Source organism: Pterocles gutturalis, unplaced genomic scaffold (assembly GCF_000699245.1).
Source record: "Pterocles gutturalis isolate BGI_N339 unplaced genomic scaffold, ASM69924v1 scaffold52187, whole genome shotgun sequence".
NCBI classification, from domain to species: domain Eukaryota; kingdom Metazoa; phylum Chordata; class Aves; order Pterocliformes; family Pteroclidae; genus Pterocles; species Pterocles gutturalis.
Window position 1 is genome coordinate 5,180 of NW_010117505.1, and position 14,220 is coordinate 19,399.

Below are 14,220 nucleotides of genomic sequence, written 5' to 3' on the forward strand. Positions count from 1 at the left end.
AGGTTGCATAATTACATGGCAACCACCCTTTACAAGTCATGTGGATAACATAAAGTGTTTCCAGTATGAAATTAGCATACAAAATAAGGTAAAAACAATTTCTTGGTTTGTATTTGGCACCGTACCTATGTACATGCATATCTATAATGTGCAAACTTCTGTTTATTTATTAGCTGCTATCTCATAAGCTGTGGTGCCCTTCTGCTCCAGCTCCGCTGGTCTTGCATCCCACCACCCATGACCTTATTTCAAACTAATCAGGGGTGTAACGCAGAAAAGCAGAGGACGGCAGGGAAATGTTATGAGGGGTCTCTGTCCAAAGACCATGAGAACACTCGAGATGTCTTCCTGCATGAACAGGTCTCACAGGAGACGGCAGCCTGCCATCTGCCACAAGGGCGCTGCCTCGGTGGCAGCATCCAGCCCAGGCCAGGGCCCCTCGTGCTCGCCCTGCTTCCCAGGGCACCTCGGCTTCAGACACCCTGACAGCATTTTGAGGATGCTGGAAAGCTCACACCTGCCCCTGAATTTCAACATGTGGGACTCTTTTCCCCCCCAGCCTCCACACATCTCCCCCACCATCTCCCCTACCATCTGTTGCCCTTTGGCAGTCTCTCCTCACTGTCCTTCTTCTCTCAGAGCCTGGTTGAGCCAATGTGACCCCTGCCTGTCTACACAACATCTGCCAAAACCTCCATTTTGAAACCAGGGTGGAAACAGAAGACACTCTTCTGAAAAATTAGATACCAGCAACTCAGGGGAAAGTTTGCACAGGCGCAGGGTAGACATCCGCAATGGATGCGTTCACTTTCCGTGGGGTACCCTCGGCTCTCTCTGTAGTCAGGTGTGGTGTTACCCATCTCCTTCCAAGGCAGATGACAGACAAATCGTGTCCTTTAAGTGCTTCTTTCTTTCCATTGGCTATAAGAGGAATCTAAGATGGCCAACTCAGATGTAAACATGCATGTACCAAAAGTGAGCTGGGATTTCTCCTATGCTATAGGCAGAGCACTGCCGATTTACCACAGTGACCGCAGGAAAATTGCAGGATGATAGAGTGTGTTGCTTTACCACAGGTGAGGTTTGTCTGGTTTCCACCAAGTACAATGGAGCAGAGAGGCTGAGGTATCAAATCCTCCTCCACAAATCTCCGTGCCTAAAGGACCTGACTTTAACTAACACCCCTGAGGGCAAAGGGCAGGAAAATGCTTTGAGCTCAGAAGTTTGACAAGGAGACAAGAAATAGCACTCTTTATCCCCATCCCTAGGATACCTGTTTCACCATTACATGAATTCCACACATGGATAATGTCCATGCCATGACAAATTAAGGCTCCCTACCCACCCCATTTCCCAGACACAGCTCAGAAGCTTAGCATAGTGGTAATTCCTCAGGCATTTGTAACACAAGACCATTACAGGAAAGATCAACTAAGGGTTAAACATAAATATACAACTGCAATAAAGCAATACATCATTAAAACTCACTAATTCATTCAAAACACGGTTTGCAGCTTGCATGCTCTTGGGATTGTGTGGATTTTGTATTTCGCGCAGTAGTGGTATCTACCTTGGTAGCTATTTCAAGGAGCAATTGTAGCACACATAGCTTTCCAGCTGGCTGGGATAATTTGACAGTAAGATCTTGTGTGAAATAACTTAGAATGTTTTACATAAAGATATAGGTTATAACATATGACTAAAGCAATATTATAAAAACGTTTCTTTTAAAAAAATATGTTACCTCTTTTTTCCCATGCTGCAGACAGAATGTGTAGGGTTCAATGGATTCCTACATTTGGGTGTGAAATTCAGCTCATCGACTGGGACACCTTAATGCAGGTGTCTGCAAAAGAACACAGACCTCCCATAACTGTCAATGCACATTGAGAGCTTCAGGCAGCTAAACAGTAGGTGCCTTAAGGCACTATAGGTACTGGAGGTACCAGAGGTACCTACATGGAGATGGCAGATACAACTAACACCTTCCAGGAGGGGCCATCAGAGGTAAGGCAGGATACCCCAGAGCAGAGAAAATGGCACTGTACACCTAAAGTTTAAGCAACTCATTTGTACCCTCCCCATTCACAGCACAGGCTGATGACTTCCATCACATTTTAAGTTGAAAGAGCTCAGCTGACAATGAGTAATGGGGAAATACTAGTCTATTTTATAATGCAACATACACAATGGGTGTATGTTCTGAAATGAGACATGCTTTCCAATAACATCTTTCTGTCTTTTCTGTAACGTCAGCTATCATTCTGACATTACATGTGACAGATATTTCCAGGACCTCAGCTTTTCAGTGTTTCATGGGATCCTTGCTAAAATCACTGCTGATGACTTCCTTCACTCATTTTTGAACCTCCCCTTTTTTCAAAATGTTCAGGTTCTTTGATTCAGGTCGATGTTTGATTCTAGTTAATTAAATTTCAGTTGCATGGGATGTGTAAGTAGCTCTTCACAGTACTTTGGGGAAAGCCCCTGAGTGTGGATCACTCAGATGTCTAACAGAGACTTTGACTGGAAGGAGGGTAAATTTGTTGTTCACAACAATTTTCTGCCCCATGTTATCAAGCTATTGTTAAATCACAGTTTTCAGATTTTCTGTGTTTGGAGGATGATTTGATTGCTTGGGTAATTTGGATAGCCTTTTGCTGGTTGAGAATACACAGTATAAATATGCCCCTAGAGGCAAACACAGCTTCCCACAACCACTGATAAATAATTTGTGTTTCAATCCTTTTCTGAAATTAAATGGAGGAAGACAAAACTCTGAATGAAGTGCTATATTCTGGGACATTACTGCAGCAGAATATCCAATTGATTTTCTTGTTTAAAATTACTTATCATCTTTATAAGCAAGAAAATGATAAAAAAAGAGGGAGAAATATTTGATAAGAAAATAATAAAAATGAAGATTTGTGTTTGGTTTGCAGGATGAGCCCAAAGAAGAGAAAAAGGATCCTCCTGTAAGAGTAAGTACTCTTGTCCTATACAAATCTGTGCTTTTTCCCACTTAAGCATATAGATACCATTATACAAATCTACTTACTTCTAGAACCATAGTTTTTATACCAATATAGCAATGAGAATTCAGGAAAATACATTCCTGTGGTATCTTTATGTGTAAACTTAATATATCCCTTTTGGATGGGGTAGCTTACACTAGGCAGAATTTTCCACGCATTTCACAAAACTTCATCTTTTCAATTTATTGCACAAATAGATTTTGGTTAAGACAGATGTGACATTTTGCTTAATACAAATTGGAAACATTCTCTTTCTCATATCTGTTGGTGGAAAAATACCACTGTAGTTCAGGACAGCTAGGTAAAAGGGACGCCAAGATCTTCAAAACCTGTGGAAGTTAATATACACCGTCAGTCTTCCCCCACCAAATGAGGGGTCCTCTCAGCCCTGAAGTATCTTAGGCTTGGCAGATTCCAGACTTCATACAAAGCATCATGAGGCCAGATGATACATATTTGTTATACGATTGTCACAAAAACATTAAGTCTGTTTGGCAAACACAAACCCTGTCCAGGGAATATTCTTTGCATGATTAACCCCCGTAAAGGTTGCAAGGCGAATTTACAGCGTCCTTCTCCAGTTTCAGCTTTCCATCCTTTCATTTTTCTTAGGATTCATAAACAAGGACATGAAAAAAGTGTCCTTAAAGCATGATAAATTAAAGACCGAACAAACTTCAAAATCCAACTTTAAGCTTCAAAAAACAGAAAAATTCAGTGGCAAGGTAAACTAATTTATCATGGGTTTAAATTTGGGGAGAAGAACATTTAACAACTACATGCCTATAAAATCATACAAATTTTTTTAATAGAAATTGTATCACAAAATTAAAACTCAAATGTTACTAATATTTGCCTATGGGGTAAAATGAATGGTCTGATTGTTTTGGGTTTTTTTTTTGTTTGTTTGTTTGGTTTTTTTAGGTAAGGATTGACAGATACGAATTCCAAAATTACAATGAGAAAAAAAAATACATTCTGAAAATCAGAGCACGTGGGAAAAACTGTCTCGTAAGCTCAAACTGGGGGGAATGGAGTGAACCCACTGAGTTTGGTAAGACTGTGAAATATTATTTTTTTTCTTCAGTATTACCATGTTTGTCTCCCTTTCTCCCTCATACTCACAAATATGAATAAAATCTTAATTCTTACCCAATGACACGTAAGGAATTGGGTGGAAATTATTAATGTGGAGGAGATGCTCCAGTACTATGGCAACAGGGGCAGATACCAGCCTTTGATTAGTTGAGACTGTCAATGCAGCAGTTTCTCAGATGCCAGGACTACAGGAAAAGGCTGAGTCAGACCCAGTTGTGTCTTTGGTCTGGAGTGCTTAGGCTGCCTTTCAGTTCTTTTAAGTTTTTGCCATGAACATCATCCCCTTCCTTCTGCATCTTCCTCTTCAACCCTTTCCTCAAAACTCTTTTTACAGTTCCACCACTTTTGCTCTGTTATTCATTCTGTAACCCTGTTTCTCCTTCTCTGGATTTTTCTTTTTAACTCTCTGTATTTTAAACGTTTGAAATGGTTTAAAATGCATCAAGTGTACTTGATGTGTACATCAACCTGAACTTTTTGACAAGATTCTGTAAGGAGTCAAGGTGAAGTCCTTCAGGTTATTCAAAAAATAAGCTGAAACTCACATTCATTACTGCAGTCACAAAGGTAGCTTTTTGGCATGCTAAGGTATTTGTCTCTCTTGGATATTTCAGGTCAAGGGAAAGATTACTTTATTTTTGTGATTTTATTTCTGATAGCACTTGGAACAATCTCAGTGACACTGCTCCAATATTGTCTTTTCAAAAGGTAAATCAACCTTATTGATTTGGAAACTATTGACATAATATTATTTCTATGAAACACGTTCCTCCTATCTCCTACCTTCCTACCTACAAATTTAAATAATTGATTATTAATGTCATAAAATATTATTACCAGTACTGTTGTCTATGCCACTTTGACATGCAAAATCACTACAGGTGGAAAAAGGGGAAAGGATGTTAAAGTTAGTAAGTGACTAATTCCATTAGATCCTGCAAAATAATTTCTGTTCATTCTTTTAAGCATTTAACATCAACATTACTTTGAAGCCATCAGCTTCATACAGTACTAGACAAGAGGGAATCAGGACAAATGAACATGTCATTATTTTGATAAAACTTCTCACTTAAAGATGGAAGAAAGTTATGTCATGATTTATTGAAAGTAATTGTTTAATAAAGTATATATTATGACTCTTATCACAAATAAAATTTAGTTACCCAAGTGATAAGTGTAATAATAGTTACCCACCAGTCCACATTCAAAATATTTTCCTTCTCACTTAGCAATTTGTAGAGCAATAGCTATTCAAGCTTGAAAGTAAAAAATGGTACAACACAAAATGTTTGTTTAAGTTATATTACCAGTATTTTTAATTTCTTCACAATCCCATTTTGTACCCAAAGGTATTGCAGTTTCAAAAGCATATTTTCTCCCATTCCACAACCAAGAGACAAATTTAATGCATCAACTGATGAAGATAGCCAGGTACGTTTTCTTTTCAATTCAGTCAAATTTGTTAACTATCAACCACAACAGGCCAAGTACTAGAAGAACTGGCATGTAAAGATGAAAGTTAAATTTAGTCCATTAAAAACCAGCTTGCTCCTGTGCAAAATATGCTGTTTTGAAACTAGAAAAGCTCTGTCACAGTGTTGAGACTAGTGATTATTGTATATGTATTTGCAGCTGTATTTTAAGACCAGAGTTATCACTTTTACTGAGAAGGGCAATTTCTGTGTATACCAGTTTCGCTACATTGCTGTTCATACTTTGAAAATAACCTAAGTGAGGAAGCATTTGCTATTATCATTTTAAAATATCGATGACCATAACACAATGCGAATACGTATTTTATAAGTCTGACCTATACCCATGCAAAAAATACTGTTGCATTGAATCATGAAAGGCAGGGCTGGAAAGACTCACTTCGACTAGGATTCATTATGAGAGTTTTTGATGTTCTGTGCAAATTGTGTTTGACTGACATTCTGTAGCATCCTTCTGCGGTCTATTCTAACGTTTAATTATCCTTACTTTTAGAAAGCTTTTTAATAGCCTGGTTTACTGCACTTAAAATCCACTAGTTCTTATCCTTATTCCTTTCCTGTTTACAGTATCTTACACACCTGCACTCTGTTAACAGCACCTAAATCTTCCAGTCTTCACGTGTCATGACAACCAGGCTTCAAACCATTCATGTTTCTCTTCCAAGTTGTCTGTTTGAACAGTGGTTTGCACAGCACCTGCGTAGCAAGGGAATGCTTTGTATCAGCTGGCTAAGGCAAAGATGTACTTGCAGTCAATAGGTCAGGCTGGTTGTTTACCGCCTACGACGTTTCAGTGGGCAACATCACCCTTTTCGAAGAGGCTTTCAGAAGTCCTCACATAAATTTTCCATCAAACCTTTACAAAGACTCCTCAAAGCTCTTACTACTAAAATTTTCCAGTTTTGGTAACTATATCCCAGCACATTGTCCTAACTTATTTGGCTTTGGTCCTACCATCTTTAGCTTTAATAGAAGGCAGGTACTGATGTAACTTGGATGAGTTTCCTCATACACATTAAGACAAATGACTGATATCTCACTTCATATCAGCCTGTCAGAGCTAAGGTTACAGAGCAGCAGTCCACAGCCCATCAAACTAACTAGTAATTGCTAGTAAAGCAGTCAGCCATCCTTCAGAAATTGTAGACCCTCTGGATTTGTTGTTTTTACTAAACTTGAGGGGTTTTCAAATTCATGTGCGTATGAATCACTCCGCTACAACCCAGAAGCATTTGTGAATGTGGTTTTGTGAATGGTGGCACAGGCACTTCCCCACAGGCAGCAACTTATCACCAGTAATTGTTGGAGTTCAGGTGAAACCCTCAGCTCAGGTCACCTCATACCTGCCAACATGTGCTGCGAAGATAAGTCATAAGACTCCGATATATCTGAATAGTTCTTAAGACTAATCTTTGCCTATTTTAAGCTAGTCTTAAAGCCTGGTTTTATTTTACCTCTTCTCCACACCTGGGTTATCTTTGTCACTGATTGAAGGCTGTAATTCTTCAAGGCGGATAATAAAGCACTAATAGGTTATCTCAGCAGAGCTCTCCTTCTCCACTAAATAATAGCACTATCACTTTCTGGTACTTCATGCTAGCATATTTATGAGCTATTTTGAAACCTGTAGTGCCCTTTGCTAATAACACCTTTTTAACACTTGCATTTCCTAACTTTGTCCATACTTACTTGACAGCCTTTCACATTTTCTCATTTGTCCTGATTCACAATACAATTTTTCCTTAGATCACTGAAAAAGCTCATGATCTCCAACCCTAACCTTTCTGCACTGAGTTTGCACTTGTATCCTTAATGCTTGTGTTAGAGAACTGCCAGTTTTCCTATTTGCTGCGGGTAAAGCCCTACCAACCAACTCACTCCATGCATCAGACACCTTGCATTCCTCTAATCCATTTGATTTTACTAATCTTCCTTAATTTTTTGGTCATTCTCACTCCAAATGGTATCCTCACCCTCACTCACAAAATTATACTTTTAATACTTTGTTTTCTTCTTTTTCTGAATTAAATACATCCCAAGAACTTGCAGGACACACTCTGCTTGCAGATGCATTGCTTTCCTCAGTGTATGGCCGAGTAGCATAAAACCCCAATGACGATAAAGCCCTGCAGTGCTTACCTGCCTGGACAAAATTCCCCAAGACATCCCCATTTGATGTTCTGTAACATACCTTCAATATGACAGCAAGCTTGGTCCCCCCGCCTTTTTTTTCCAGTACTGTCCCTCCTGTTTTTTGGGGTTTTTTTTAAACCAAATTTATCTCCCCTCAATATTTTAAGCCGCAAGCCCTGTATCAGAACTATGATTTTACACAACTTCCACTCTTGTAGAAGTCCAGGTTAACCAACACGAAAACACATGCAAATAGCAACCAAAATGTTTTCTCTGAGTCTAGTTAATGCCTACATATGGAAAAATCAGGCAACACTCACTAAATAAATTTTTTTGATGGTCTCATTTAAGGTTGTCCAGCATTTAAACCAACTTTTATTCCTTTTCCACCAGCTGACAAATCATTAGCACTGATCATACACGTTAAAAGTCAAACAATCCTTAACTGTCCTTAAACTGTTGTCTCCTGCTTTGCAAGCATTTCTGTACTAAAATAGTAAGATGAGGTGCCTTTGGCATTGGTGTATCTGTTTAGAAATGTTATCTCTGATCATCAACAGTGACTGTGTAGCTTACTGCATGTTAAAGAATTTTCTCTCTCTTTAGACAGAATATGTAAATCTACCAAAAAAAAGTTGTACTGAGGAAATAACTATAGTTGAAGAGATGACCTAACTTTCCAAAAAGAGCACACACTTGGATTCCCCAGGATGAAAGAAAATCATGGATCCTCCTGACAACTAAGCGGTACTTCAAAGCACAGACTAGAAATTAGTATCTTCACCTATAAAACTATTTGTCCCATAAAAATCCACCTAAAATGGAGCAGGGGGAAGAGGTGGGGAAAAAAAAAAACCAAAAAACAGTAAAATTTGTTCCTTTCCCTTTTTTCAAAAACACAATGCCTGGCAGCTAAGCTTTTCTGCAAACATGTACTGTGAAGACTTGCTCAAAACCTTGCTGAGGTTTTCTTCACCATGCGAGACAAGGCCTCCCATCCACCACACAGCAGGAACCTGCTATTTCCTGCCTTCATTGCTGTGATGCTTCTGTCCTCTCAATATAATGGTTTCCTATAGGATGATAGGACTGCTTAAAAAATGCCCCAGAAATTTTTCCAGCTTATCATTTTTACGTACCTGCAGTATTTTCTGAAGCTAACTAGCTATTTAAAGTGCGTTTAAAATTGCCATTCAACCCTGCAACCAGCAATACCCAACTGTCACAGTATATTCAACAAACTTTATGCAAAACAGAAAACTGGAAATAAAATTACACTTGCTGAAAGCAACTACTAATGCTGGGCTGCCAGCCATTTCACGAGCTCGGCCCTTCCAATGCAAATGTGGACCTCTGCATCAATATAGACTTAACTCACACAGATATTATTTAAATCTTAAAAAAACCCCAGTGTGTGAGAATTGGAATTAAGTCTGTAAAAGCATTTAATAGCTGGATTTTACAGGTAATGATTTCTTCACACCAATGTTTTATTTATTCCCTTCAAGGGGTGCAAGCCCTATTTCCAATGTCTTAAAAATAATACAGGCTTTAGATGTATTTTCTCAAAAAATCCAATCTTTTCTATTAAAAATATTTATAAAAATAAATGCATTTCAACAAGTGTTTCAATAAGGCAGAAAACAAATGCTTTTTTTAAAAGTCTCATTTATTGTTTGCCTCTTATGTTCCCACACTGCACAATCACACACTGAAAGTTGCTGCTGTATGACCAAGGAAAGCCACATACTAAAAAAATGAACATAAAGTAGCACATGCTGATTGCGCAGCATAGGTAAATTGCAGTTCCACCTAAAAAAACACCTGCACTTGCATAAATTTATTTCCTATTCTTCTGGTTAAAACACAGTTCTGAAGCAGGGTGGGGTTAAACATCTCTACCCCCTTTCAGGGGCTGCTCAAGTAATTGTCACATTTGTCTCTTCTTTGGCTACAGCCACCATACACTCAGTGAGGTTATGTGAGGTATTCCATCATTATCTCTACCTTTCAAGCCACTGGTATAGAAAATAAATCTAAGCAATGTATTTATACAGACAAAACCTCTTCCCTGCCCCCCAAAATCAATATAATTACAACTGAAACAGCAGGATGATTGGTAAGGTCAACATCAAATGACCTGCCCACACCACAAGAGAGCTGCCATTGCCACACAGGGTAAGAACACTTGCAGCAGGTACAAGCAGTTTGCTATTAGTCTGTGTACAAAGCAGCTGCGTGAAGTACTTATATTCAAATACAGATGTTGAAAGCAGTGCTTCAGCAACAGTGAACAAAAAAGGTAAATTATGTTTGAGAGGAAGGTAATAATAAGCCAAAGCCAAGTAGTTAATTTAAATACTTCATCTTAAACAGCAACCTTAGAAGGCACACAAAAGAACTCACAACAGCTCAGTCAGCCTTCAGTGACTCCTGTCACAGTCTCCTTCTCAAGATATAGGGAGAGTTCTTAAAAACACAATTGGAAGACAAATACCGTGTTCTCCTTTACTGGTCCCCCTACCATGTTTTGCCAATTACAAAGTACAAAAGATTACATACAGATGAAGAACGGCACATAGGTATTACATTATCTCAAACAGCAGTATGAGAAATTGTTCAATCTGATTTTGGTCTTCTGACAATCCACAGAACTAGACATCAACCAGTTATTATTGAAGGCTGACTTACTTTGATCTGTATTTTACATATTCCCTCACACAAACCCCATCAACTTCACATGTTAGACTGAACCCCATTTCAGATTAAATTCACCTTCCACAGAGGTGCTTGCCACTGCTACAGATCAAGCCAAACAGTATCTTGAAAGTCACAATCAGCATTCCCCAATAGCAGCAGCAATACAATACATGGGTTACTCAGAAGTTGAAGGCATTTACTAGGTTCCTGTTTTTTTGCATGTATGCCATGTTGCTTTCCATATTGATTTTTTTAAAATTCCTTTTCATTTTAAGGTGTTTTACCAAGGGCAAGGGCATTACTTTTTAACTGACCTTGGGGCTTTGGTTTCTCCTAGCACTACAACAGAGAATTCATAAAATTTGCAAATCAATTCATAAGAATCATGCAAAAAGCCACTTGCAGCAGCCCATCGTACACTATCAGGCACAAAGAATGGGAGTAGTCTATTAGTATAACCCATGCTTCCCCTCCCCCTAAAGTTCTCACATTCAATATTTCTTAAAAAAAATATCAAGCTTATTCTGTTACAGAGAGCAGTGTAAGTGTATCAGAGGAACCATTATCTGAAACAGGTTTTCAAATAAAAGAGGCCTTCCCAAAGCTTTTATGCAATAATTTCAACACAGACAGAGTTAAGTATGTTTATTGTTTTACAGCAGAATGCCCCAATTTAAGAACAAAATTGCTAGATGGTCAGCTGTGCAAAATGGTACATAGTGCTTCAGTACAAGTGGAAAATAACATGATTTGTTAGCAAGTACAAATACAATTTAATGGTCCTAGAAGATAGGACTTGAAACCGGGGACTGAACCACAGGCAAACAATTTTTTCTGCCTAAATTGGACCCAGCCACTTTGGACCCAGAATCAACACCTCCAACTCCTCATTGCAGAGAAAAAAAAAAATGACCACACTGAATTGACAGATTCAGTGTATTCATGCATATTACTAAGAAATGGATCAGTCCTCTATGTCAGTTTCTAGCCCCATCTACAAATATCATCTGGCTCTGATAAATAAGACTCACAGGAATTTCTTGAAGGTCAATGGTCCATAACGGTAGTTACTCTACATGATCTGCTCAACTTGATTTCCAATTCTAGTTAGGCTGTTTAAATTACTTTCTTGAATTCATCATACAGCACAAGCACAAAAGCACCCCCCATGCCTCTGAGAACATTAGACCATGCACCCTTGAAGAATGCCTTTCCTCCCTCATCCCGTGCGATCTTCCGCCAGCAGTCAATTGTTCCAGAGTACATGATATCAGCTGTAGAAATAAAGCAGAGAGTAATTTTTAACTCCTATAATTGTGTCTAAGAGCTTTTTAACAACTGCTCTGTTTCAATTCTCTTAGCTACTTTGTGATGTGCCAAACCACATTTTAAAACTCTAACACAATACTAGTCCAGGCACTAGAAAAGCTTCCTATCTGCTTGACTAGATATTAAGGTCACAAAATAAAAACATTAAGCATTCTTTCTGGCAATTATACTGCCCCCTAATTACCTCCATTTAATTTGTCATTGCAAACAGGCAGCCCATTTTGTATTCTATAAAGAAAAGTCCTCAGCATAATTGCTGACAAATACCACAAGCTATGAGCCCTATTGGATTTCCTCATATTATATAAATGTAATATAACTAATCAGATTTAAAGAACAAGAAACCATAAGTGCTGAAAGATTAGTATTAGGAAAAAATTCATTTCGTTAATGCTGCTTAAAGAACCACACAAATTAGCAGTTTACCTCCTTTGCGTCCTGACTGCATCATCATTCTACGTCGCACTGTATCAAAAGGATAGGAGACCACACCAGCCACAGCAGTCACCGTCTGGGCAATCATCCAGCTGACAACAATATGAGTATTTCTGGGATCTGGGAGCATACCTGCAGTAAAAAAAAAAAAGTCATTTGCTTTATCTTGTACATCTTCCTCCAGTTCACCCACTGCATGACAGCTACTTTACTAGAAGAACTATTATGAAACATTGTAAAGCCATACTTTGAAGTTGCAACAAGACACCTGATAAGCTTCAAACATCCTGAAGCAATATAAAAAAACCTAAGGAATTTAAGACTATTTTCTTCTCAATAATCAAAAAGGGTAACATTAAACACCAGGAGATTCTTTTCACACTGCGATAAGAAGAAAGCTAACTATTCCCTACTCTTTTTAGAAATAACTGTCACTACACTAAGTCACTGTCCCTGTGAATTACATGAAACTATAAGCTAGTATCAATGGTCTCTATGCACAAAAATCAAGCCTAACAAGCACAAAACAAGTGCTTTGTAAAAACCCCGCTCCATCTCATTCTGCTAAATACACTTAAATTGCTCTACTAGAACTACAGTAGTATACTGAACAAGAAATAATGTATTATATGGTTACCAACACACTTTGCTGCCATTAGGAGAAACTCCCTTAAGAATAAAACCAGAAATACTTGAAAGTAGCCTGCTGACATTAACACATGCCCAAGTTTTGCCTTGAACACTGCAGTGTCACTGATCATTAGGTTGGAATCATTAAGGTTGGAGAAGGCCTCAAGGATCATCAAGTCTAGGTGATGTCAACAGCGATACCCCCCATCCACCTCCACACTCCCACAGTTACTACAGACAGACACAGAGTAACATCCATGAACAGACATAATCAGACAATACAATTCTGAAAATAGGTTTATCAGATGCCCCCCTGAAGTTTTACCTTTTGCTGTATCATAGATCCCAAAGTAGGCAGCTCTATAGATGATGATGCCTTGGACAGAGACATTGAACCCTTGATACAAGCCACGCAGACCATCAGACTTGGTAATTTTGACTAGACAGTCCCCTAGACCAGAGAATTCTCTGTCTGCGCCAGCTTTTCCAACATCAGCAGCCAAACGGGTTCTTGCAAAATCCAAGGGGTAGACAAAGCAGAGGGAAGTGGCTCCAGCTGCACCACCAGAAGCCAAGTTACCAGCAAAATACCTCCAGAACTGAGTGTGCTTGTCTACACCCCCCAAGAACACCTGCTTATACTTATCCTTGAAGGCAAAGTTGAGAGCTTGAGTTGGGAAGTATCTGATGACATTTGCCAAGTTTCCTCGCCAGAAAGACAGCACTCCTTGTTCCCTTGGGATACGCACTACACAATCGATGATACCCTTGTACTGCTTATCAGCGGCAATTTGTTTACTTGCATGTTGTACCTGAAAATAAAAATATGTATTTTGACTGTATACCTTCACAGCCCCACACTACAACTGGGCTTAAAGTCTGCTTCTACTATAAAACAAAGAGCTGTTAAGCCTCAACACCTGATGGCAGTTGCACACAGAGATTACACCTCTCTTAACCATGATAAACCAGCTGTGACAGCTCTTGGGTCAGTCTGAATCTCAAGACTAAGAACTCCCATTTATACACATTTTGGTGAAGACCAAAGGACTCGAAGATCAAGTTGAGTTACTTGTCAAGAATGGAAAGCCTAAGCTTTACACAGACAGAAACAGAGAACGCTCGTGAAGGAAGAACCCTAAGATACAGGAGGTCTTGTACAAGCCCAAGAACCAGGAAAATGCTTAACACTGCTTCCCAGCTTCTTCAGACTTCAGGACGTGCCCAAAGAGGCAGGGCCAGCCGTGAAGCACAAGGCCAAGCACCAGACCAGTACGTGAAGCCGGGGACTGCTCCGCGCCAACAGCCCTCCCGGACCGCGGGGGCCTGCGGCCAGAGCCGCACTATGCCGAGGCCTTCCCACCGGC

General features: G+C 39.2%; 2 protein-coding genes across 2 annotated transcripts in view; one reads left to right on the top strand and one right to left on the bottom strand.

Moving 5' to 3' along the window:
* LOC104463450 (granulocyte-macrophage colony-stimulating factor receptor subunit alpha-like) overlaps positions 1–8,434 on the top strand; it is a 13,148-nt gene extending 4,714 nt beyond the window's left edge. Inside the window, 6 exon segments of the mRNA XM_010075797.1 lie at positions 1–88; positions 2,943–2,975; positions 3,960–4,089; positions 4,748–4,841; positions 5,483–5,564; positions 8,366–8,434. The exon segment at positions 1–88 is cut by the window's left edge and continues 29 nt beyond it. Coding sequence (XP_010074099.1) covers positions 1–88; positions 2,943–2,975; positions 3,960–4,089; positions 4,748–4,841; positions 5,483–5,564; positions 8,366–8,434 — 496 coding nt within the window.
* Positions 8,435–11,068: 2,634 nt separating this feature from the next.
* LOC104463451 (ADP/ATP translocase 3) lies at positions 11,069–13,665 on the bottom strand (the record flags this gene model as incomplete). The annotated part of the gene is made up of 3 exons (XM_010075798.1): positions 11,069–11,733; positions 12,215–12,355; positions 13,179–13,665. Coding segments are annotated over 3 exons (786 nt in total), but the record flags the coding sequence as incomplete, so codon positions are not given.
* Positions 13,666–14,220: the final 555 nt, after the last annotated feature.